Source organism: Podarcis melisellensis (assembly GCF_964234715.1).
Source record: "Podarcis melisellensis genome assembly, chromosome: 4".
In the NCBI taxonomy this organism is placed as follows: Eukaryota; Metazoa; Chordata; class Lepidosauria; order Squamata; family Lacertidae; genus Podarcis; species Podarcis melisellensis.
The window spans coordinates 51,802,972-51,830,787 of record NC_138531.1 but is presented as its reverse complement, the minus strand read 5'-3'; the positions used below and the strand labels follow the sequence as shown (position 1 = coordinate 51,830,787).

The 27,816-nt window shown below is 37.4% G+C and overlaps 1 protein-coding gene across 1 annotated transcript in view; it reads right to left on the bottom strand.

Moving 5' to 3' along the window:
• HLCS (holocarboxylase synthetase) overlaps positions 1-27,816 on the bottom strand; it is an 85,079-nt gene that overhangs the window by 45,973 nt on the left and 11,290 nt on the right. The window contains exon 6 of the mRNA XM_081908723.1: positions 13,453-13,724. Within this exon, the coding sequence (XP_081764849.1) occupies positions 13,453-13,724 (272 nt within the window). The remainder of the gene's footprint in view (positions 1-13,452; positions 13,725-27,816) is intronic.

The following is a 27,816-nucleotide window of genomic DNA, read 5'->3' as shown; positions in this document are numbered from 1 at the left end:
GAGGAAGTCAACAATGAAAGTTAAATTGGGTTTTAGAAGTAATAATTGTTTATATTTTTGTTTTTTTAGTATTGTAATGTGTTTTCTTTTGTGTGTTTTATAGGTTATGTCTGTTATAAATGTAGAAAATCAATAAATTTTTTCGGGGGGAAATAAAATAAAAGCAAAGCAACAACAACAACAAGGTTTACTAGAATATATACAACTAAAAGTATGCACTAGTCAAGTACTTATATGAATAGCAGCTCAGCCCCTTGATGACACTATGAAAGGAGAATCTTATAAAACTACTGTCATGGTCATGTCTGCCAACTCTGCCTCTGGTTGCTACACTGCCAACCCCTACTAGTTTTTAGTATTCTTTTCTGCTTGGTTACCTTTTTTCTTTGAAAGTACAACCAATCACATCCCGCCCCCCCTCAAATAAAATGCAGCTCTTGCCAATGACTTTTCCCTGCCTGAGGACCCTGCCTGATCTTTCCAGCAGGAGGGGTCATCCCTATCTGGAATGTCCTCCAGCAGCATCTGACAAATAGCTTGGCATTAGGCAACTTGTATTAGGCAACCACTCAATATTACATTCCCCCCCCCCCCCGATATGGCATTTGTTGGTAAAATGCTACATGAACAAATCTCTGTGATGAAGTTCCAATGCATTCTAAATACTGTACCATCCCACAAAGATAGTTTAGTATTATGTATCTTGTGGTTATTGTTCTACCTTCCAAATGTATGTTTCTCTGTGGTGAAATGAAGACTTAAGTATTAAAATGTAGAAATTCTGCACAATATCCTTAACACATTTAACAGACCTCATCAACCAGTTTATCCCTCATTCCAAAGGTTGAGAAAATTGTTAGTGATAAAACAGAATTACTTTTTATTATGTCTTTCAGAAACCTGGGATTGTTACCTTTTATGAGCCATGTCTAATTTGTACGTGGCACATCTGGCATAACAGATACTAAGTATAAACCAGGAATGCTTGCAATAATATGTTTCCCAGTGTTAAAATAAACACCTCAGCACTTTACACTTTGGCGTAGCGCTTTTGCCACAGTGGGGAAGCACTTATCTACTTTAACACTTTGCCACATATGAATTATCACTCAATTATTGAATAGGGTTTTTAATCCTGGAGACAAAATGGTTTCATATTTTCTTCACATTCACTTTAGCTAAGCATAAACGGATAGGTAAACATATAAAAGTTCATTTCACTCTCATTTTCTTGCAGACTAAAAACAGACCAAAATATTTCCAACAGTTCTCCATCCCATCTATTAATAACAAAGACTTGCAAATGTCATGGCTCTGCAGAAAACCCCCAAACATTCTCAAAGTTTCTCACCACAGTCTCATCTTATTCAACAGAACTGTTTAAGTTCCTAGTAGCACTTGCTGAAAATGAAACAGATCTAGCAAGACAGGGAATGAAAACATGGAGCTGCGCTTAGTGAAAACCCTGTATTGCATAGCAGGCCAGTATTTTTTCTCCTGAAGCATCTTTGTGTGCCCAAGGGTGAATTCCCACAAACTGAATTGTACCATGTATCATTTGAGCCTTCTAGAAGCAAGCTGTGAATTACCTTTCCATGTCACTCACAATATGACGAGTAAATAAGATGATGTAGCACAGTAAAAAAATAAACTATTGTTCCTAATTAGTGGCTTTCTAGAAAGAGGCTGCACTTGCTATGCTGAAAAGTCAGTGATGGATAAACGTGACCTACAGTAAGAGCTCATAAAATAGTTCTAAAATATACTTTTTTCAACTGTATCTCAGAATTGCTTTTGTCACACATATAAAAGATTGGCTAAATCTGGAAGCTCTTTAATGTTAGAAATTATTATATATTTATTTATTTATACCCAACCTTTTTCCCTGATTGGACTCAAGGGAGCTTACAGATAAAAACAAAAACCACTAAATACACAGTAAAACTGATCATAAAAATACAGTTAAACAATGATAGTATTAAAACTATACACATATGTAAAATCTGTTTAAAACAAACCAATAATTACAATGAAAACAGTATGGCACCAGCCATTTAATTAAAAGCAGTTAATTCCCCAAAACCTGTTGAAACAAGAAAGTCTTCACCTGCCAGCAGAAGGACAGCAAAGAGGGACCCTGTCTAGCTTCTCCAGGGAGGAAGCTCCAAAGTCTGGGAGCAGCCACCGAGAAAACCCTCTCCTTTAATCAAAAGTCTAGACTGGATCAGACACTCAGAAAGCAGTTATAACAAGCTGGTCAATTTACTAACTGTTACATACATAGTAATACACACACATACTAATGAGGAGTGGTTAAATAAAATAAATAAATAAATAAAATTATTTATACCCCGCCCATCTGGTTGGGTTTCACCAGCCACTCTGGGCAGCTTCCAACAGAATATTAAAATACAATAACCTATTAAACATTAAAAGCTTCCCTAAACAGGGCTGCCTTCAGATGTATTCTAAAATACTGGTAGTTGTTTTTCTCTTTGACATCTGGTGGGAGGGCATTCCACAGGGCGGGTGCCACTACCGAGAAGGCCCTCTGCCTGGTTCCCTGTAACTTGGCTTCTCGCAGCAAAGGAACTGCCAGAAGGCCCTCGGCGCTGGACCTCAGTGTCCAGGCAGAATGATGGGGGTGGAGACGCTCCTTCAGGTATAAATAAATAAATTCAAGCTATGTTGAGCAGACAATGGTGAATGCTATGGAAAGCGATGTACTGTACTTTTTTTGTTTCCAACTGTGAAGAAGCACACAAGTTCCTTCTATATCTACATGAAGCAAACAATTCCTGTAGATGCAATGTCAAACCATGCTTTGGCATAATCTGAGTAAATCCTCATTTGACTCGAGTTCAAAAAGACTCCCACCTCTTCTCTTCCTCTGAGCAAATATTACCTTCTTCTGTGACAATCTTCTTTCTTGCAATCTGAATCCATTGTTTCTGGTCCTACCCACTAGAGCAACAGACAAACAAGTTTGCTCCATCATCCCTTCGGATATTTGAGGATGGCTATCATATCACCTCTTTAGTCTTCTCTTTTTCAGGCTAAATATATTCAATTCCCTCAACAGTTACTCATAAAGCTTGGTTTCCAGACCCTTGATCATCTTGGTTGTCCTCCTTTGCACATGTTCCAGCTTGTCAATATCCTTCTTAAATTGTGCTGCCACAAGAGGAAATAGTACTCCAGTCTGGGGCTGACCAAGACAGAATAGAGTACTATTACTTCCCTTGACCTGGACTCTAGACACTAGAATTGTACTGCACTCAAGCCAGGTGCCCCAATCCTACGTATGCGTATCTGATTTTTCCTGCCTAAGTGCAGAACCTTACATTTGTTCTTATTGAAATTCATTGTTATGGTCATCTTGAATCTTGATTCAACATTCTGAGGTATTTGGTACCCCTCCAAGTTTTGTGTCATCTGCAAATTTGATCACCATGCTCTCTATTCTTTCATTCAAGTCATTTATAAATATTTTGGAAAAATACTAGAACCAGCACGGAATCCTGTCACATCCCACTTGTCATTTTTTTACTGGATGATAAGGAACCATGATTTGGGATAGCTCAGTTGGTAGAGCATGAGACTCTTAATCTTAGGGTCATGGGTTTGGATCCCACATTGGGTGAAAGATACCTACACTGCAGAGGGTTGGACTAGATGATCCTTGTGGTCAGTTCCAATTTTACAATTCTATTATCTTGGTCCAAGTCAGCCAACCAGTCACAAGTCCACTGAACAATGAATTGCTGTACATGAATTCACATTCAGCATGAATTGCTGCGCACAAATTGCTGCACATGAATTCATGTTCAGCATGACATGAATTGCTATACACAAATTGCTGTACAAATCCACCCAACATGAATTGCTGTACATGAGAAAAGGAGGGGCGGCTCAATTAAGAATTCTCCAGCAATGTAATACCACTGCAGAGAATTTGAACTATGTAATGGTTTAGTCTGGCGATTTCCCAAGTCAATTATCTTAGGGACTAGTTACTTTGTGAATCAAAAAGTAAGAGCAGTACTTGGTATAACAACATCTATCCAACCTTGTTTCCTTTCTGTGCCCCCCTCCCAGTCCAACTGGTAGAAAGATAGCTATTTAAATGTTTTCTTTGTAAAGAGAACATATTTTATTTATAATTGTTATAATTTATACAAAATACAATTACATAAAAATTTATACTTTTGCTTGATGACTAGAAACAAGCTTTTTTATATCTGGTTCTATTGCTGTGAGGGGTAAGAGAAGATCACCTGGGCCCATTATGTCAAGGCGATTCTGCATTAGGCTGAGTAAATAATTCACATGACTGAAACTTGATTCTACAAAATACGAAGTAGGAAATGCCATAAAAAAAATTGCTTTATCCCAAAGCCATGGAACCTTTTTAGATATTGTACTCTTAGCTTTTCTTGACTAAAAGTTACTTTGGCTGCTATACCACTCTGTAGCTGTATGAGCACTTCTTACACAGAAACATAAACATCAGCAGCATTCACAGGCAGCAAATGGATCAACTACCCAGGCCGGAATATCCATGTCCAGCAAATCACGGAAATGAACTTCCATATCATTATATAGCTGCTTCAAATGACTCACACGCACAATTATTTCATCATCTTTCAATTCATCACTAACTGCTGCCAAAGAGGAAAAGCAGTGGAGTGCAGAAGTGGCAGGGAGAAGGAAGTAGAAGCAATGTTGCCGCATAGTGCATGTGGTGATCCATCCACTGGGAAGCACAGTCACTTCTCTGCTCACTTTACTTCTCTGTTTCCTATTTTTTTCACTTCTCCGTTTTCTGTTTTCTTTTCTGGGTCACTTCTCTGTTTTCTTCATTTCTCACTTCCCTTTGTGGTCCCCTAGCCTCATGCCATGCCCCCCCCCATTCACACGAGTTGAGAAACACTGATTTAAAGGCTACAAACTATAACCAGAGCCTAATAATTAAGTAACATCAAGTTCATAGCTTGAAGCAGCTTGCAACACTTTCACTTTGTTGTTTCTTGCCAAAAAAAGAGGGAGAAGGCTCAAAATAGATCAACTTGCATAAGAGAGTTGACAGTATAGCATATACTGTAAAATTCCAGTATTTCAATCTCTTTTCTATCTAATTCTCCATTTAAAAAAACATTGCATGTGCTGGATTGACATTTATGGCTGCACATTCAGTCCACTAAATTAAAGATGTCAGTTTTGAAACATTCCTCTAAAAATGAGTATAGGAACCTGAAGTGACTAACAATTTTAGCTGCTTCTTTCTCTGTTCACTGGTTCATATACTACAGCATGTAATGATCATGTCTTCTGTTCTAACGATCCACATTTTATGCACAGTAAAAAGTGAATAATATACTTTTTTTAGCCATGACATCATTCTCCTGCCCAATATCTAACCACTTGTGGACAATGTCACAGGAAAAAAGTGCCACAAAAATGATAATGCTAACAACATGTAGCTCTTGAACAATACTTTCATGCAGAAAACTGCAATTCACTTTAAATGTTTTTTTTAATAAACCAATGTTGAGCACATAATTCACAAGCCCAAGGAGCACTGTTTCATAATGCTATGAAAATAATAATAATAATAATAATAATAATAATAATAATAATAATAATAACATATTGTAAGAGTTACCCTGTCCTGAACAAAGCTCTTCACAAACAAAGTTCTGCTACTTGGAAATACTCAAATTATCCATTCATTCCTACCACTAAAATCACTTGACAAAATAAAATCACATTTGGTACCATGACTTCCATATTTTTGAAAGGAATCATATACTTTATAAGAAGTGTGTATCTCATCTTCCTTGCCTGGTATGAGCACATAAACAGATCAGGAATGATAGTTTAACAGTACATTTGAATCTAAGTTCACGATAATAAAACATGATTGGTAAGCCAACAACAAACCATGGTTTAAGGCCAGCTAGTAATAATAATTTGTTAGGACAAAACAATTCACAATCCTGGGTCTAAATTATTGCTTTCCTGCAAAGTATTGCTACCTGCTTATGAAACTCTCTTCAGTTTCCAAAGCAGTTTGCCAGGCAGCAGAGGGGGTTGTTTCAAAATATACAAACCTGCAAACCCCTTAGGTTCACAGAACCAGTTTCAAGAGTCTCACTGTAGTCTAAAAGTATGCGATTTGCTAAGTGTCCTGCTTACACAATGTCCCTTTCCTTGAATGCCTGAAGAAGCACCTCCCAAAGATCAGGGATCACTGGAGACTATTGCCTAAATAAGGCAGAGGCAACTTGCATGAGTAGATACCAACTCACACAAAGTATTTCTGCTGAATTTTGGGCAGTTTCTCTTTCCCACTGAAGTCTGTGCTGTCATAAAGATTTCCCATCTTCTTGAAAAGCCTTGCAGGGAGAGAGAGGGGTGAGAGATGCTTGCATTGCATGAGGCTATGCAAACAAATATTTTGGAATATGCTCCCAGGCAGCATAAAGGCCCTGTTTAGCTGCAAACCAGTATGTTTTAATTCTAGCACACTTGTTTTAGAAATCTATGAAATTACAAAAAGGAATATTTGATTTATATCACTGACTGAAATTTGGCTTCTTTCTTCTTGATTTTAATAATGATTTTAATTAACTTGACTCAAACCAATTGCCTGACACTTGATGTATTTCTCAAGCAACTCTTGAATTATTCCTAACCTACATGAAATTTGTATTTTCCAGGTACATCCTTAATAATGAACAAAGATATGCACGTTACAGAAGGACTACGACAGCATTAACCTGTCCTAGTTACTGATAATGCTTCTGACTGACATGCTATAAAATGATAAATTTAACTTTAATTTCCACAGCCACCCTGACAATGACAATTTTGAACAAATCATTCCAGAATGATAGCCCCAATAGATTTAAACATTTCTGATGTCAGAGTAATACAAGTATTACAGATCATTGCAAATTATTTAATATTTAAACAAATCTTTATTTTACAATTTGAGTAATACCCCTTAATTTAAAGATACTAATAGAGGTGTTCACACATTGCTTGTTAGTTGTACATGCAAATATATGCCAACAATAATACAGCTTGTATAATAATATGTGATACATCAATACAGGCCATCTGGAGAGCTAATGAATAATCAAGGGACTCAAAATTAAACTACAGAATTTTTCTTAGAATCTTTAGGACAACACTGTCAAGTTCAATCTATTCATTTAGGCTCCAGAATCAATTTTTCAAACTTTATGACAGGTCTAATAGTTCCCACCTGTTTCTCTTGCTTGACTTTTGACTGGCAAGTTACCAGCTAGGGTGGAAATGTAGACAAAGACCCCTATTAGACTCCGGCTGTTTCTCTACTGTGAGGTCACTCAGCCATTAAATTAGTTCCAGCCCACTTTCTTCTCCGTCTTAATTTTTTTTTTGGGGGGGGAATATGTAGATTTGAGGGACTGGGATAGATTTAGTATCCAGCTTCAGAAAGGTTTGGAAGCCTATTAAATATAAACTTTATATGCCCATTGTCTGAATATGAGATGTCATTTGCAATCTCAAGATCTCACAATTTCATTTATTAAATCACATTACATTTTCATATTAAAAAGCCTTCAAAACTCAAAAAAAATCCATAAACAGGAAAAGCCTAAAATTACATTAATACATTTCTGTGAAATCAAAGCTTATTCAAGATAATTTATTTGCATTTTATTAACCTGGTAAATAACCTTAGTACCATGTATAAACATGTTTGAAAAGAATAAAATAAATGGCCTAAGCACCACAGCATCAGCTCTTAATTCTATGCATGTTCTAATGTAGCTCTAGGCCAAAAATCCAAAATGTATATAAATTGTTCTACACAAAGGTGTCATTGTGCTCGCATCTCTCAAAGGCTTTGTTCACATGAAAGACTATACCATGGCTTAGCTTTACAGCAAGAAACTAGTGAGTCTTGGACCAATGCCATCTTCTCCCTACTGCACAGCTGCAAGATGAGACTCTAACTTTCATTTTAAGCTAACTGCAGCTTCTTGTGATGTCCCAACATGGACAAACTGTGATTAGCCTTAACTATAGTTAGTGGAATCAAGTCAATTTCAAACCATAGTTTATGAAACTGGGTTGTTTTCATTAACCATAGTTTAGGTTTGGGACATGACCTAAACCAGGATTATTAAAAATGGAAGGAGAAGTTTATTGTTTCCTCCTCACAGTCATAGCTTAACAGTAGATGCAATCTGGGCCAAAGAATATCCCACACCCTGCTTCTGAGAGAATGTTTGAATGCAATTTCAATTATGGTCCGGTACGCCTTATGGAGCGAAAAATACGGTAGAAATAAAGTGTTGTTGATGTTAAAAACACTTAGCTGACAGAGAAGATAAGAGAGAGCCAGAAGAAAGCCTGATCCTTTAGGCAGGAGAGAACTGAAGGGAACTGTGCCTGGCTCTCAAGAGTTCTTTGCTCTCCTGCCTCCGTCATGTAGTGGAGTATGGGAAACTAGCAAACCAAAGATGGCAGGGACTAACCACCCCAGTTTAGTTTCCCTAGCCCTTCTCTTTTCTCATGCCACTTAGTCCTGGCACCTGAAAAGTGCACTCTATCTATAGCAAGGTAGGAATATAGGTTTCCTTGTACAAGCTCCAGGGACACTATTACTTCCATGTGTGGGCCTTGGTCATGGGAAGTAGCGTACCTGTCAGGGGTTATGACTGAACAATGGAAGAGAAAGAGCACAAAAGCAAGGAATACAGCAGAACCAGCAATAATTTGTCTCTTGCTCTGCTAACTTCCTGTCTTCTGCACACAGAGAATACCGAGTATAAATTTATTATAGACATGTATTGTTTCATTGGGACACTTAGAGCATTTATACTGCCCCCCCCATGATCCCAAACCAAGGTAGAGTGGCTGTAAAGTGACGTACTTAGCTTTAACAATGTAACAGCATAATGTTCTATAGACTATGGTCTGGACTGTCAAAGAAAAAAAATGGGAAGTTAGTTCTGCTACATGTTACCCTTAGCTACAGTGACCAAAAAAAAGTGCAATAAAGTGAATATTAACTTTACACAGACTCATTTGAACAGATTATAAACTGACACATGTACTCTTTTATAGAAAAAGTTATTTTAGATATTTTTGGAGTTACCTTAAATCTACATTAATACCAATCTGCAAGATTTAATAAGACACAAGGCACTCCACAAAATCACAGGTTTTCTATACCTACATACCATACTCTACCTTTCCACCCACTATCCAGCAAGGAGAAGACATTACTAAAAGTTAAAGAACACATTCCAGCTAGGCTAAATCACTTGAGGAGGGAGCAGAGCTGGGCCAGTGAGGAATGGGTATTTGGTAGAGTCATGAAGGCTAGATAAAAAAGCCTGGAGGACTGTATTTTGCCCCTGGACATGAAGTTCCCCAACCCTGCCACAGGGCATTTTTCTGTCTCCTAATCGCAGCCCCACTCATAGATGTCAGGACACAGGGGCCTCGGCTGAGTAAGAGAGCTTATGTTATAAATCCAGGACAAATTCCCTTATTAAAGAGGAAAGCAGCCTCCAGTGAAACAAGCCTGAATCAGTGATCAGGAATGCAACATGGTTGGATAGCTTGGCCCTTGCATGGGTCAACTAGTCTTTCTAGTCTGTCTTATCCCCTCTCCTGACAAACAATGTGACCATTCCCTCCCTATGCTGCATCCCAGGAATTAATGCCCCTCCCACTCTTATTATCCCTCCCCTACACACCCTGAAAGAAACACAAATCCTCTTGTGCACTCAGAGACGCCTGCCCCCTCACACTCAAGAAAATGATATGGATTCATTCTTTATTTATTTTTTTGCATCTGGTCCGGGGCAAAGGTTGTACCACCAACAGGAATGTGGATGTAGACTGAAGTAGTATAGGATACAACACAAGTGTGCTTCTCCCCTGTGCCACCCGTGACCCAATCTCACTTCAGTCATTCTGCCAGCATTTCTTTGTTGCTGAAATGACTCTGCGGGGAATCATTCCATATCTGGCTTTCTTATGAGCTGAATACAGTGGTACCTCGCAAGACGAAATTAATTCGTTCTGCGAGTTTTTTCGTCTTGCGAATTTTTCGTCTTGCGAAGCACGGAAGCCCATAGAAATGCATTGAAACTTGCAAGACGTTTCCGTCTTGCGAAGCAAGCCCATAGGGAAATTCGTCTTGCGAAGCAACTCAAAAAACTCTTTCGTCTTGCGAGGTTTTCGTCTTACGAGGCATTCGTCTTGCGAGGTACCGCTGTATTTTAAAATCTTTAACTACTCAGTCCACACTGACTTTAGTGAAAAGCCCACTGTGGAATCATATTAGTGTATCTAGTTTCTAAGAAAAAGAATCAGAAAAAGAAAAAGAATGTTCATGTAATTGAGGCTGCTATCCTATGCTTGAAAGACACAGACTGAAAGGCATTAAGATTTGGCAGATGCAGGCCTTTAAGAACCATATTGTCAGAAAAGCAGTGTTTAATGTCTGGACAAAATATAAAGACTTACTGGAAAATAAAACACCAAGGTGGCTTTCACCTTTGGAAGCTAAGGCCCGAAAAGGAGCCAATATGGAAGCCTACTGGCCAAAATATTGGGAACTGTTAGAAAAAGACGGAGACAATTGGAAATTGCAGAGTATGGAGAAAATGAAGGATAAAGTGCGAGACTGGTTACATTACGCTCAGATTAAGGAAATTTTTAAAAGTGACAAAAAGTTAGGATTCCAGGTGGAGAAATCGAAGTTGGAAACAGAACTGCTAGAACCTAAGACCAAGGTACTTTCAAGAATGTATAACTTGCTGTTGAAATGGAATACACAAGACGAAATGGTTAAGTCTGCTATGATAAAATGGGCACAGGACATTGGGCATAATATTATGTTTGAGGACTGGGAAAGGTTGTGGACCACTGGGCTGAATTTTACTGCATGTAATGCTTTGAAAGAAAATGTAATGAAAATGATATACAGGTGGTACATGACCCCAGTTAAACTTGCCAAAATATACCATTCGTCAGATAACAAATGTTGGAAATGTAAGGAAAATGAAGGAACATTCTACCACCTCTGGTGGACTTGCCCTAAGGTGAAGGCCTTCTGGGAAATGATATATAATGAGCTGAAAAAGGTATTTAAGTATACCTTCACCAAGAAACCAGAGGCCTTCCTCCTGGGCATTGTCGACCAGAAGGTGTTAAAGAAAGATAGAACATTTTTCATGTATGCGACAACAGCAGCAAGGATACTACTGGCTAAGAACTGGAAAACTCAAGATCTACCCACACTGGAAGAATGGCAGATGCAACTGATGGACTATATGCAACTGGCGGAGATGACTGGCAGAATCCGAGACCTGGGAGAAGAAAGGATGGAAGAAGATTGGAAGAAATTTAAGACTTACTTACAAAAATATTGTGATTTAATGGAATGTTAAGAAGGATGCTTGGTTATAAATAATTGGCCATCACTAAAATAGATCAGGAATTGAAGATAAGAGAGATCAAAAGAAACAAATTTGCAGGAGAACTATTTTATTGTAATCAAATAAGCGGTCACAAAATTTGGAAATAAGATGATAATTTGCATGACAAAAATTTATTAATGATGTAAATGGGAGCGGGAGGCGTGAGGAAGTTCAAGGATGATATGAAATTTTGTTAAAGCAAAGTAATACTGTTGATTATTATTGGATTTTTTATTTTGTAAAAACCTTAATAAATATTTATATAAAAAAAAGATTTGGCAGATGCACTGTTCTGCTGATGGAAAGCCAGATATGGATACGTCTATAAGATATGTCTATTTAAGACATGTAACCATTATATTTACTGCAGAGTAACTTCACCTTAAGGGACGTGGGTGGCGCTGTGGGTTAAACCACAGAGCCTAGGACTTGCCGATCAGAAGGTCGGCGGTTCAAATCCTCGTGACAGGGTAAGCTCCCATTGTTTGGTCCCTGCTCCTGCCAACCTAGCAGTTCAAAAGCACGTCAACAGTGCAAGTAGATAAATAGGTACCGCTCCGGCAGGAAGGTAAACGGCGTTTCTGTGCGCTGCTCTGGTTTGCCAGAAGCGGCTTAGTCATGCTGGCCACATGACCCGGAAGCTGTACACCGGCTCCCTCAGCCAATAAAGCAAGATGAGCACCGCAACCCCAGAGTCGGTCACGACTGGACCTAATGGTCAGGGGTCTCTTTACTTTTAACTTCACCTTTCCATTAAATTAAAAGTCAGTTTTTTCATCTAGCTACAGAATAGCACAAAATATAATGAAGATTTCAACATTTGCCTTGAAATATTCTAAAATTATACAATTTATGGGAAATTGCATGCATATAGACAGTTTGCTCAGTACAGTTTAATTAACCTGTAATTAAAATATTAGCACATTAAGGTATAACTATTACGGCATAAGCTCTTGAAATTAGTTGCTGATGTTAAAAACCTGAAACAGTTACGTTCATAAATTAAAGAACTACAGCTATCAATGAGATACTCTTTGCTCATTAGCTTTTCCAAAACCACAACTGCAGTGATGCTGGTGGTGTGATTCAAAATTCTAAAATAACAATTTTAAAATAACAAAGATTTATACAGACCAAACTTGCCAACAAGAAACGTTCAGCATGTTAGCCTGCTTGCTAAAAAAGAATGTTTTGTTTCACAAGCTCAGTTTCAGAACAGTCACAATGGAAAAATGTGGAGCTGCTTACCTTGGAAACTGTGCAACATATATTTGCTGTTGCAATCTTATAACTCCACTTGTTCAAGTTCAAATTAGAAATTCATTCAATTCCTGCTAGAAAAAGGCTTGGTTCTGTGCTCTGAGTTTCTTGTGTAGAAACAAGTTCCACCTCCTTCAAACACTAGAAGGAGATTCTAGGTCCAGGCAATCATCTGGGGAAAGGGCCTCTTCCAGTGGAAGAGTACACAGTGGAAGGGTCATACACATAAATAAGTTTTTTGGAAGTTAGGAGACAGCTTAACTCTAACAGAGTATCGTAAGACAAAAGGAGTGACCTTCTCATCCCTATCACCATTCCAACCCCACATGCTCAAAAGACAACTGCCACCCTGCAACATGAAAAGCTGCATACTAGCATGGAACACCCCTGAGCTGCTGTGTCATGAATTAAAGCTTGTGTTGTTACATCTATAAGACTGAGGATCTAATGCTCCCAATACAGGAAAACTGTACTATGGATTCCGTAGTAAAGCATATATATTGATTAATGAATGACAGTTTATATGTTTAACATTTGTCTAACCTCTTTCAGCAAATTGGTCAAATGTTAAGGGTCTCTGTATTCCTATGCCAGAACTATTTTCAGTAAATTGGAAGTATGGGAAGTCCAACAGAACATTTTTGTTTTTGCCAACTTATATACAGAAAAAAGTTATCACCATCACAGCTACTCTTACCCATCAAGAAGATTCATGGTTGTTGATGTAACTTCAGCAAACAGAACCACTTTCCCAAGCTTCTTTGTATGTAGATTTTGCCTGTATCTCTCAAAACTGAAATGTTCGGATGAGAAAGCTTCCATCTCAGTAACTACCGGCATGAGCGAGGGTGTTACTTCTGTTCCTTTGATGCAGGATGATACAAACTTGAGGGACACCATATTGGATCTGATTAATCCTTCTGCATTCACATTTCTTTCAAGCCACCCCAAAAATAAACCATGGACATCCTGTTGGGCATAAAACAAAATTAGACAAAAATCAGCTAGGAATCATTTATTTGAAGATAAGGTTTTCTAACAACAGTTTTCCCAACACATGCTATGCTATAAGCTCATTGAGTTTTAAAGTCAGTTTGAAACAGTTTGTGCCCCATTATTTGATGCACCATTGTATTACTTATTTACTTGAAAATTTATCACCTGCTTGTTCATAAAAAGGTTTTTACCTGAGCCAAAAGGATGTTGATGATGGTCTGAATGCATCTACCAGTATCTAGTGATGTTTTACTGATGTTTTATAGCTAGTCATAGATTGATTTCATTGTATTTTATATGTTGTAATCTGGAATGTTATAATCTCTTCTATTTTTGATGGACAATAGTCAAACCACCTTCTGAGGGAGCATTTTTGCTGCTGAAATGTTGGTTCTGACTTGTTAATTCTCTTTTACGACTTTTACTGCAATGCATTCCCCCCGCCCCCCGATTTTATCAAATCATTTGAAAAAACGATGAATACAATTTCATGCCAAAATTCACTTTACTTCATCAAAAAGAAATATTTTTTTGTTTCAAACTAGGTTTTTTTAGCCAAATATATCCCTTATTAATCTTAATCTATTTTAAAATATTAACACGTAATTCTTTTTTAAGTTGTTGAAGGAAAGAGCATTATCTAAAGAATGTGAAGTAGTTGTTCAAGCCCATTCTTCCTTCTTCTCTGTTACTTTATCCATAAGATCCATGAGATTTTGTTTAGCGTCAAAAAGGGGCTTCTTTTAAAATATACTGGCATATGAAAATGTATGAAACAAGGGAAGACCATTGCCAGTACTAATCCATATCCAGTTTTATTAAGCATTATCTCAGAAATATAATATTGTTTTTAGGGATATTGATAAGACATAAATATTAATAAAAATGAAACAAACCTATATGTGTGTCTGTAAACTACTTTTTCAAAGCTATGAACGAAAAGAAAATCCCTACACCTAAGTGCTTTGATTCCAGAACTCAGAACTTAACACTATTTACAAGCTATAGACCAAGGTGTGCACTGTTTTGTGGCAGCCTCTAGTGGCCACTTAAATGAAAGGTGTTGGTACTAATGTTCAAATATCTGACCTTATATTCCCTTGAGACCTTGTCAGAAATACCACATAAAGAGCACAATTGTGAGACCGAGGTTCCTGGTAATGATTACAGAAGCCAGCATCAACTTATGAGAAAGAACACAAAACATATATCAGTAGCCATGTGTGTTAAAATTAAACCATGCTTAATTAGCTAAGGATGCATGCATTTGCTTGGACTGTGTTTTACACAGACACCTGCTGGCATTTGAATGTGCCATCACAGCAAATCTCTATATTTGCAGCCCTGTATCGAGAAGTTTTTACTGTTGGATGTTTTAATAAAGTTTCAATATATGCTGTAAGTTGCCTAGAGTGGCTGGGGAAACCCAGCCACATGGGCAGGGTATAAATAATAAAATTATCATCATCATTAGGAAGGTGGCACTCTTCAAACACTTTAAAGTTTTGCTATTAAAAATACACAAGCATTTATATCAATAACAACCTACCCTAAAACTGGTGGAATCAATGACAGCTCAATTTAAGTAAGTTATTAAGCTCCTATCAAAAGAACAAATTTTAGTTTATAATCTTAAGTGTTATACAATGATTTTATGTTCACAAATTTAAACCATATTTCCCCTTTTAAAACATGTATATGTATGGGCAACCTCCCCATTTACACGTGCTCAATATGTGTGTGACCGTGCACATGTGCAGCGTGTTGAACCTGGAAGTGACCAAAAAAGTCACAAAAAGGGGTTGGGCAGGAGCGGAATGGGGTATTTGCAGGCTTTTCCCAATGGTGTTTCAAATATATGTGATTTCACTGGCGCGTGTAGAGCTTTGGAATGTAACCCTCCTATAAATAGAAGGTTGCCTGTATTACATCTGAAGCAAGCCATGGGCACTCACTTTGCACCATTAAGCCTACTGTTAGTAACATGGACAATTGTATGCAATACCCCACTTGTTATACCGAAGGGTGATGTGATGTAATAGCTCCCACTTTTTGCATATTACTAGATGGCTAGATAGCTCTTTCAGAGCCAACTTCAATATTCCTTTTTGACATGACAGGAGGTGCTATTTCATCTCGGTGGTTGCATATGTAAATATTTCTTGTCAATTGTATACCAACAATACCGTAAGCATTCAACAATGCAAGGGAAAAGGTATCTGTTTCGTTAACATAGTAAATATTAGCTGACATCACATGGCATTTATCACATGAAATGGAAAGGTAAAAATTATCTCATTCTTGTGTCACCAAAGAAAACATGAACAAACTGAAATCTAACACCATATGCTTTCCCCTGCTTCCCTGCCATGGAGCAAACCATAGTTACATAAACTTACATAAACTCACTTCAATGAACTTTGAGGCTTTTTTGTTTCTAGGAATAAAGTCCAATATATATTTTAAAACAAAATACAAATGCTTTTTCAGCTGTTGCTTTATAGTAGGTGTAGATTTTAAGTCTCATGCATGAGCGTCAACTTCAATGTTTCAATTTGTGGAAGTTTCATGATCATTTTGGCAGTGAACTAAAAGAATTACTAAACCTAAAGAATTAAGATCTAGGACAAAAATAATGTAACTCTTGCACACATGCAACTGGAACCTTGTAGGGGGAAAAGCCATTGTGAAACAATCTGGAGTAAAGGAATGGAAAGTTAGGAAAGCATTAAGTACTCACCCACCCTCTAACTCTTAATCAAGTGCCAAATCTGGCCATGTTAAAACTACAGAAAGCTCTCCAAAATATGGAAGCTATTCAGATTCTGACATGTTTGTAATGTACACATCAAAAACAGCTTTTTAAAAAAAGAAACAAATTATAAGGAAGTACATATTACAAAATTTAGGAAAAGGTCATGTAGACGATGGGTATATGAAATCAATTTCTTTACACAGTGCATAATAGCTGACATCTAGTATAGATAAAAGATCATTGAAATAGTAACTTGTAAGTTTACAAAAATACTGTCAAAAATCTATAAAGCTTAATATACATATAGCTTGAACTTAAATTCTATAAGACCATATATTTATTAAAATTTGCTGCCAACTGAAACTTATACACAGAGTAGCAGCAGTGTATTGAAGACTATGAATAACCTGTTTCTAACATGACTGAATTTATAGATATCACACCTTCATATAGCTAAAATGTTATTTTTCTAGCTTATTTTCACTTGTAAAAAGTTTGGTTCAAGAATCACCCTTATTTGAAATTTAGAAAAGGGTAAAAATTTATCAATAATGTCTTTGATTATTTTTTTTAAAGTACTACACTCTGGGTCTTAATTGAACACCATGAAGAAACCGAACTGGCGCACATACTTTACTTGCTATATTACCCCAGACATATAAAAGTGAAACTGTCAAATGTCCTTTGGAGATCTTCCATGTCATTATACCAACACAAACTACAATCTAAAACAGTAGCAATAGGAGCCTCGTGTGATCCAAAATAAAGGAAATGGTAACACCAGCGCCAACACAGTCAATACTTGAAAGTGGTCTGCTGATAAAAAGAAGTGACATCTGCTATGATCCCAGGAACCACACAAAAAATTAATTTCAAAAAGTTGTTTGAATTCCTATACTAGGATGACCCCTCCCCCCCGCTAAGTAGTGCAATTCTGAAAGTGGGAGCGTTGCGTCTCACTTACACTATTTTGTTTTAGCACATAATGATAAGAAATAGTAATTTAAAGTTTGCATAAATACAAGTTTAACATCATATACAAAGCTGATAAAGATTTTTTTTTCTCAGATGAAGACAGCAAATGTGGGGGCCTAATCTGGGTAACATTTCATAAAATTATGTTTTAAATAAAGTTGGCAGACATGCTTGCATTAATGCAAATAAGGACAAATCTCAGTACTTGTTCATTTGGAAATTCAGATTGTGCAGATAATACAGCTACAGTGCAATAAATGTAACTTTTAAGAATTTGCCAGACAGAACCTATCAAACTGTGACTATGACATATAGCAAACTCTTCACAATCAATGCGCTTTTGGCCTCACAATGCCCTGTTTAAAATGACTGTTGCAGGCTGTCACAAATTAATGCAGAACAGAAGTGAGCATAAGGGCCAACTGAACACCCTTCTAAGAATATAAAAAGAGCTATGCTGAATTAGTCCAAAACTCATTTCATCCAGCATTCTATTCTCACAATTACCAATCGGATGCCTGTTGGAAACCCATAAGCAGGACATGAGCACAAAACCAATCACTCCAATGTGCTCCCCAGCAACTGGTGTTCACAGGCATTAGACAGTACCCATTCATCATGTTGAGTACCATTGATAGTTTCAGATGACTCTTTAAACCATCATTATTAGTATCATTAATTTATCAACTGCCTTCTAAACAATCATCTCAAAGTGATGTACAATAAAAACAGGAGAAACAGTGAAAAACACAAAAAGCACACACATTTAAAAGAACACTAAAAATATTACAATGAAACTAACACAATAACTAGGAATGTCAGAGGAATCCACTGAAAATGCACCATAAAATAGATTTCCTTTCACCTACTCACTTGAGCCCCATCACAACAGACTCCTACTATGAAAGCTTTCCACCTTAATTCTCTACAAATGCTTTAACATGCAAAAACAGATATGCAAATTGAATAGCCATTCAAATTGCTTTGCAATATATGTTATTTAGATATTCATTTGTGTATATTTGCTGTTGTCCAAAAGGTGCCTCACAGTTTGTGTGAGTGTCTGGACGCGGTTGAAGGATGGACGGCGGCTAACAGATTGAGGTTGAATCCTGACAAGACAGAAGTACTGTTTTGGGGGGACAGGAGGAGGGCAGGTGTGGGGGAATCCATGGTCCTGAATGGGGTAACTGTGCCCCTGAAGGACCAGGTGCACAGCCTGGGAGTCATTTTGGACTCGCAGCTGTCCATGGAGGCACAGGTCAAATCTGTGTCCAGGGCAGCTGTTTACCAGCTCCATCTGGTACGCAGGCTGAGACCCTACCTGCCTGCAGACTGCCTCGCCAGAGTGGTGCATGCTCTAGTTATCTTCCGCTTGGACTACTGCAATGCACACTATGTGGGGCTACCTTTGAAGGTAACCCGGAAACTACAACTAATCCAGAATATGGCAGCTAGACTGGTGACTAGGAGCGGCTGCCGAGACCACATAACACTGGACTTGAAAGACCTACATTGGCTCCCAGTAGGTTTCCGAGCACAATTCAAAGTGTTAGTGCTGACCTTTAAAGCCCTAAACGGCCTCAGTGTAGTATATCTGAAGGAGCGTCTCCACCCCCATCATTCTACCCTGACACAGAGGTCCAGCACCGAGGGCCTTCTGGCAGTTACACGGAACCAGCCTTCTCGGTGGTGGCACCCGCCCTGTGGAACGCCCTCCCACCAGATGTCAAAGAGAACAACAACTACCAGACTTTTAGAAGACATCTGAAGGCAGCCCTGTTTAGGGAAGCTTTTAATGTTTGATGCATTACTGTATTTTGTTGGAAGCTGCCCAGAGTGGGTGGGGTATAAATAATAAATTTATTATTATTATTATTATTATTATTATTATTATTATTATTATTATTATTAGTTGACTTTGTATAAGTTGCTGCTTGTTGCTGGGAAACAGCCTATATGCTCTAAGGCTGCAATCCTGGCCATGACCACTCAGAAATAATTCCCAGGTAAGTGGAGTTAAGATTGCAGTCTTAATCCATGTTCTCCTGTGGATTTTAAAATGCAACAGAGTACATTTTTCCAAGGGTGGCCAACTTTTTTGGATTGTGAGCAAGTTTTGAAAGATTGCTGAGTGTGTCAGTCACAAAATGGCTGCTATAGAGAGGCATGGCAATACAGAAAATTAGACAGACAACCATAACCCCACCAACAACCATATGTTTATCATGAGAAGTCAGCTACGGTTTGCTACTCCTGAATATGGTGTGCTCTTTGGCGCACTCTCTTTCTCTCACATACACACACACACACACACACACAAAAACCCAACAGGTGCTGTTGCCATTTAATAACAACACAGAGCATCCTGCATTACCAGGAAAAACATACAAGGTATTCACTCACATTTCATATAAATCTCTTAGATGGTACCCAGCTCATAGTCTGGGTCTGCTTGATTGGTGCACCGCTGGAAGCCTTCACAGGCATCATGGTACCTGTGGACATTGGCCTGTTGACCCCTGCATTATTCATTATTATTCTTTTCACATGGAAAGAAGTGATCTCTTTTATTAGCTGTATACTTTATCTGTGCCCTCAGTTAAAGTCCAAGCTTCTTTGTCAATGTGGGAAGAACCATCTGGATTTGACCGCTCCTTTTTTACCATCCACCCTCTTAATCATTATTTTCAAATCTTAAAATATTTTTGCCCTACTCCCAGTCAAATCTCAACCGAAAAAAATCATTATTCTTCTTCACATAGCAGGAATACATTGGCACACACAAAAAATTACTATAAACAATTTAAAACATAAATTAGCTTCAACACTATTTTAGCACATGCAAATGCATGACCATTTGCTGTATTAAATACACAGTTAAGAAACAAATGTTCTAATAAAAAACACTTCTATGTTGTTAAGTGAGTGACATGAGCTTCAATCCTCTCAAGCTTACTGAGATAGGCTGCAAACATAATCTCACTTACCTAGGAGTAAGGCCCATTAAATTTAATTGGACATACTGAGTAGACATGGTCAAAATTGCAGCTACATATAGTTTTGTGATGGGCGATTAGCAACTTCATTAACTTTCATCTTTAACACGCCACAAGACTGCTTGTTTAGCTCCAAAAGACTACCTCTCTCTGGAAACTCATTAGCTTTGAAGGGAAACACATGTGGAAGGTTTTGATTTGCAAATATGTTGATGGATGAGGCATGTCTATTGTACTCCATGGTATATGTATTCCAATGTATTTGAAAATAATTTATTTTCACAAGACAGACCGGAAGAAAGACTTGGGTAAAATAAACTCATTGGAATGTGCATCTATGTGAGAAAAAATGGTGGGAAGTTTGTACATCCCTAGCAATCACCATAATCTGTTGCAGCAAATTACACTGTACAGTATGAGAGAGGAAGTATGCCATTCTCCATACATGCATGGTTTTATGTACCTCTATCATGTCCCCACTTGTTCACATTTTTTCCAAACCAAGAAGACCCAAACTCCAGCATCAAGGAATCTCTCCAACTACACCCTCATGTGCTAAATGGAACAATTTCATAATTTAGAAGAAAATCTCTACCAACTTCCCAGCTACCACTGCATCCAAGTTCTACTCCAGAATCATTGCAAATATAAGTATTTTTTCAGTAGCTTATTTTTGAAGACACACAACTATGCTGTTGTACACTCTGCTACCGAGTATTTCAATGCATAAATATAGAGATGTTGATATAATATAATGCAAGCACAGTGAATATAATTTTGCAATGCCTGCCCTTTGTAAGGTGCACTCTGCTTTACTTTTTCTCTCACTCAGTGCTGTGAGAACAGTCTGGAAGCAATCTTCTTAGCAGCTGCTCTCATCAACAAACTGTTTATTGTAAGAAAGTGGTTAGGTCAAAGGCTAAACATCATCCTAAGCTGAAAACATACAATATAAAAAATTAATACTGTTCATGCATAAGAAAACACTCTCTCACATAAAGAGAGTACCATGTTCACGTCAGAAATGCCCAAAAGTCTACTGGAAAAAAACCTCCTGTATGTGAATGAGCAGTAGTTTAATATGAAAGCAATTGCTGATTTCCTTTCAGTATTTCAGAAATAAATTATTTTTATCAAGTAGTCACAATAAACAGAATGCAACCAATGTTTTTAGACCTTTTAGAAGATTAAAACATTTTGCTAGTCTGTTAGTGATGTCTCTTTCAGTCATAAAAATTGCAGACTTGCCACCATATAGGATTAAGTTTGCCACAGCTAGTCCAGCAAAATATAATAGCATTTCACAGTACTGAAAAAGCTATCAGTCATTGACAAAAGCCATGTATACTGAATTCTTTACTGCAGCAATTTTAATGACATCATAGTCTATAGGTTGTCTTGGAACATTTCATCATAGCAATATATTTTTAAATTTGCACTTTAAAAACGTTTCCATTATAGGATTTGGGTTGCAAAGCATCTTATGGCATTTTCTTAAAACAAACTTCAATAATGCGCCAAGCAGAAGATGCAACAGAACTGTTTTAATGTTTGGTATCAGCCACAACTTTTAAAGAACAGCAGGAATTTTTATATAGCATTTCTTTTTCACTTAAGTCATAAATTAAATTACCTTATGTTTTCAGCTAAAGCATAAATTCCATTATTTCATTATATCAGGAATTAGCAGTGTAATTCCTCAGAATAATGAACAATGAAAGGTAGATTGGTCTAAGCAATATTCTTTATAAGAAATTCTAAGATGAAGTGGATTACTCAAAACATACATATCTATGGGTGTAAGCAGAATGACAGGTGTTCAAGCAATCTGCACTTAATTATGTGACAGTTGTGCATACCACATAATGCAATCTGTCACCTATTGTTCTTGTTTAGCCTTTCAGGGCTTTTTGTATGAGAGTATAGAATCATAAATCTTAAGAGTTGGAAGGGACCCCAAGGGTCATCTAGTCCAACCTCCTGCAATGCAGGAATGTCAGCTAAAGCATTCATGACAGATGGTCATACAACTTCTGTTTAAAAACTTCCAAGGAAGGAGAGAGCTGCTGCAGTAGCTGTTCTCCCTACCCCACCTCAACCTTATGAGAACCTTGATAAGCAGTCTGCTGCAGAACATCCTGAAGGCTATATGGCTGCTTGTGGTGGAGGTGGCAGGGGAAGAACAATTATTTGAATTCAATGCTAAGTACAGAGGCCAAGGACTGACTGTTTATTTAGTTTGCTTAGCAGCTTGGAAAGGGATAAAGACTGAGGTTTTCTTTTTGCCCAGTCTGAGAATCTGGCCTGCTGGAGATTTCCGCATCTTTTTGTACAAATAAGTTTCCAGTTCAAGGTTAGTGTGAATTGAAACTGTTTTGAATTCAGCTATTTTAGTAGTTTTTAAAAAACTATTCATGATTATTTATTCTACTTTTAATGTTTGATTTATATGCAGGGAGTCAAACAAAGAGTTCATCTTGGTTCCTTTAGTTCCTAGGATGTTAATCATTTTAAGACTTATAGTGCAATATATTGATTTACTTTTGATCAACCGTGGTTCTGACAAAATAGCAGCAAACACGTGAGAGCAGATTCTTTCAATACAGTAGTAGGAAAATTTAAAAATACGTATCAAAATTTAATATGTGTTTAAATTTTTGGTTTTTTTTTAATTCTACACCTTATTCATTTGTTGATGGTCTTATTTTTGTTTACTTTTTATAGTGGAATTTTTCTGATTATATTAACCTTTTGCTATTTATGGTTTATTTGCAAAATGCATCTGCTAAGTTTTCATCAAGAATTGTAAAAGACTATGGCTAAGCAATAAAACTTGCTGCTATGCTTTTTCAACAACATAAACAAGCATAAAAATAGTATTTCAATATCCAATATATTTTCCGCTGATGTATGTAACATTTAAAGTAGCTCTGAAGTACATGCTTAAGGTTTGAATTATGTGCTAACAATCCACTTTATCCATTAACTTTCCTCTTTCCTCTTGCTGCTTTTAAAAGTTAATCTTTCTTCTGCTGGTAACCCTGAACAGATATGCTAACCACAATCAAAAAGCAACCTCAGGTCACAAATGAGGCAGTTTTTAGGAAGTTATGTTTTCTTATAAAGCAGGGCTCACAGGTCAACCTTGGCTCACCAGGCAGTTCAAGTTGGCCTGCAAGGCCGTTTCCTCCAAATCATACTCACCTACCCATTAGCTGACATCATTCATGATGTTAGCTGATGGGTCAAGGGCAGGGTTTAACTCCTGCATTGGTTGAATGCATGCCCAGAAGTGAATAGCAGCACAAAGCCATCCAAAGCAGCATTCAACCTGCACTATCAGCTGATGAGCAGGGGTTAAATCCTGCCCACAACAAGGGACTGAAACCTACACCAGACCTATATCAACTGTGGCATCAAGGCTGGAGCAGAAATGAGTGCTATTGCTCTTAAAGCACATGGCAAATGTGTCACAATAGACGTCTGTGAGTAGGGATGGACTGATGTTCCTGGGCCTAAAGTTTTCACCACCCTAAGAAGTGTTCCATAGCAAGTTGAGGATGCAATGGTGGCAACACAGTAGGCTTTTTTGCTGCCACCACTGCAACATGCTAGGCACAATTACATGCTCTATAAACTATTTCAATCATAGTTGAATTTTGAATCCCTCTGGAATGAAAAACCTTGTAATCAGCACCATGACATGGACCTGTATACAAGCTACTAAAACATTATGTCCCTACACTGATATCTGGGGATGTTGATGGGCAAGCAAGACAGATGCACCTGCTGGATAGGGAAAAACAGAAAGGTTTGATCTTGCTTCTCTGTTGTGCTTTTGGAAACTTGCTTATTCTTCTACTGTTTTCCTTTTAAAGGAAAACTTGAGGCTTGTCTACTTGTGATTTATTACTTTATTTTAATTAGGATTACTAATTGTTCTGGTCTCCTCCTGTTTATTCAGCATCTGCCCAGCATTTGCTTACACAAAGCTTACATGGTGAGTAGACTGCATCTGGTCTTTAGTGAGTATTTGTTCTGATTTGTTTATTGGGCAGTTATAAAACAGTGAGCATTCATCCTGATTTACTTGCAGCGTGTTCACACATCCTCCCATTAACCATTTGTTCAACCCACACTTTTAAGTGTCTTTCCTATTTTTAATTGTACATACCTAAATTTCCAGTATGCACTTGAATCCCTCCCACAAAATGTTAGTAATAAAAAGCAATATATAAATATTAGAAATAAGTAAGTTGGATGCCCCTGTCTTTCTGGATCCGCACTGCATTGTACCTTCAGTGACTAAAAAGGTAAAGTGCTAACCAGCCTATGACACAAAGCAATCTGAAGCATTAAGCAGAATCTTTCCCTGCTTGGATTAGGTGAATGTACTAATTGATGTATTTTATACATATCTTAGTATTTTTCATACCCATTCTGGGATAAGACACTGAAAAGTAAAGAAAGTAATCACAAGAATGCTCATAATGGTAAGACCTGGCAATTAAAATAGATATACCTACTTGTACCTCTGGTTTTCTAATTGTGCACAATTAGAAAACTGTTTCAAATAATTCAATGTTGCCTTAATCTTAGAACTGCTGTTTAGGTGTTACTCATTTTAATTCCTGATGCCTTCCTAGCAGCAACATGTTATGTTAGTTTATCTGCACATCCACAATTTCCTTAGCTTGTGAAGAAACATATACAAAACATTTTAATGCTCACCTTCAAAAGATTGATGGCATTTATTTCAGACTTCAGTGGTGTCTTAGCACTGGTAGCCATTGTTTTCTTAAATGTTGAGTCAAACAATTCATCATACATTCAGCAATATAGGTAAACCATCAAAAGTAAAAGTTTCTGCCTATCACTTGAAGTTCAACTTTAATTTTTGCTAATATTGTTAACCATAGTAAGATTTTGCCATCTGCTTTCTTTGCTAAAGCAAAATACAAACATTCTCGTACTTAGCTAGAAGGATCCAGAGGTTTTATTTGACTATCAGATTATATGACAATGAACTAACAATCTTAATGTGACAGTATTTCATAACACTGAGGAAGATGCCACCTTCCACACACATCCAGGTCTCTTATGTGCATTAGCTAGAAACCGCACTAAAGGGGTAAAAAAAACATTTGCAGGTTTGGAAATGCTCCATTTTTTGCCAGATCTTTGCAGCTGATGTCATAGTTAAGTAAACTACTGCCAAATTGAAAAGTTTCTCCAGAGTATACTTTATAAGACACAGAGTCTATATATTTAAAACCACCCACCTGCTTCACACCAATCCCCTATAACTCTGAGACTCAAAAGGATATTTTCTGTGACATTTTCTAAAGTTGAAACTGAATCCAAAACAGTCACTTTCTTTAATTACTCTAAGTGCAGATGGTTCAGGTATCATGTATTAAAAAAGCAATCTGTTGCCAGACTTCAGATGTTGTTTTGAGTCTCTACATTATGGCAATATAAGAATACTGTAAGTCAGTAAGTGCAGGGTGGGGGATAGAATGATGTGGCTTAAAGTGAGATTCAGAGCACACTTACCTTTAAGTCAAACTGTACTCAGGAGGGCTTATTTTGAGGTAAATTTGTTCAAGACAAAGTTATAGCCCTTCCCACACAACCTTTGTAGTCAATAAACCTGAGAACTTTGCATTAGTGGATTCCCACAACTTTTCATGGAGACAGAGAACATGCAGAATGTTTCCAGCGACAACTATGGAACGCGCTGTGAACATATGGTCCACAATGCTGGGGACAAATCTGAATTAAGGGCTTTGCAACTTGTGAACATATTCAAGTCTCAGAATGTGGTCAAATTGTCACCCTTACATTTCACATTTCCAGTCTTTAGTTTGTAACATGAATGAAAAAGTAGGTCAAAACACAATTCAATAACAGCACTCTCTCACCAAAACAAAAAGCCTTCTAAAAATTATACACAAAGAATGCATTGATGCTGATTTTGTTACAGGAATACATACATAATGAAGACAATGAATGGGTTTTACTACAGAAAAGAGTTATCATAATCAGTCCTTTCCTTTTTTTCCATAAAAGAAAGCTAACACCATTAGCTCAAGTTAAAAATTTAAACATAGTGAAGCACAATTCAGGAGGCAGAACAACAGTGCATAGAGGATTGCCAAAAATGTAACAATAGAAACCAACATGGGCCAGACTTTTCAATGAAGAAAATGTAATGTCTGATAACAGGTGATATAGAATATTTCAGACATAAAGATTTGTTAGAAGTCTTGCATAAATCACTAATATTAAGCTGCTTTACAGAATCAGAATACAGATCAAGTAAATAAAGCACTTTGAGCAAAATGTTGCTATTACTACTATAACAACACACTATTGAGAACGTAAGAAAAGTAGCTAAATGAGAGCAAAGGCCTAGCTAGTCCAGCATATTTCCTCCTCATCAGATGCCAAAGGGAAGCTCACAAGCTAGACGTGAGGGCAATAGACCTCTCCCTCTGTTGTTCCCCAGCAACTGGTATTCAGAGGCATGCTGCCTTTGATCTTGGGAGTAACTTAAAGCCATAATCATGACGTATTTAATCCTAAAACCAAGCTGGCCACCACCACAGTTTGTGACAGGGAATTCCACAGTTTAACAATGCATAGTGTGAAATACTTTTAATCTGTCCTGAATCTCCCGCTATTCAGCTGTATTATGATTTTTGCTAACAAGAGCATTTTTTCAGTTAGCCATTTCCAAAATTACCATACTGTGTTAAGTTTACAGAGCACCCTTGACTGATTGCATAAGAGGGACACCTAATTTTAAATAAAATAAATCAGTTAAATGACTCAGAAGCCTCAGCCTCCTTATCAATAAAGTGGATGTGTGAGAGCAAAAGTGAGTTAGTTGTGACAAGGTGGAGCTCAGGAACAGACAGTAAACATGTATTTTAAACGGGGATGTGTAAAATATCCTAAAAGAAGGAGAGAGGAGACTAAAACTGGGCATGGGGGGGAGAGACTTGGACTACCCGTGAATAATTAGGATAGTCTGAGGATGAACAACCACTGAGGGTTTTGCACAGACCCAAGGAGACGAATATGGGGAACTAGGAAGGAGACAATATTGATTCTGCGGTCTGCTCAGTCTCCTTACCCAAAGGGGTGGGTAAAAAGGAAGAATTCAGGTTGTCATTTGACAAAGGATTCATCAAAAATTATGCAAGCAAAGCAATTTGACTTTCCTGAGTCTTCTTCCCTTCACCACATTCCAAACAAACTTAGAAGATCTGAAGTAGGGGGAGAAGGTTGTAATATTTCTGAACATGCAAGGAACAAAAAGTGATAGCAG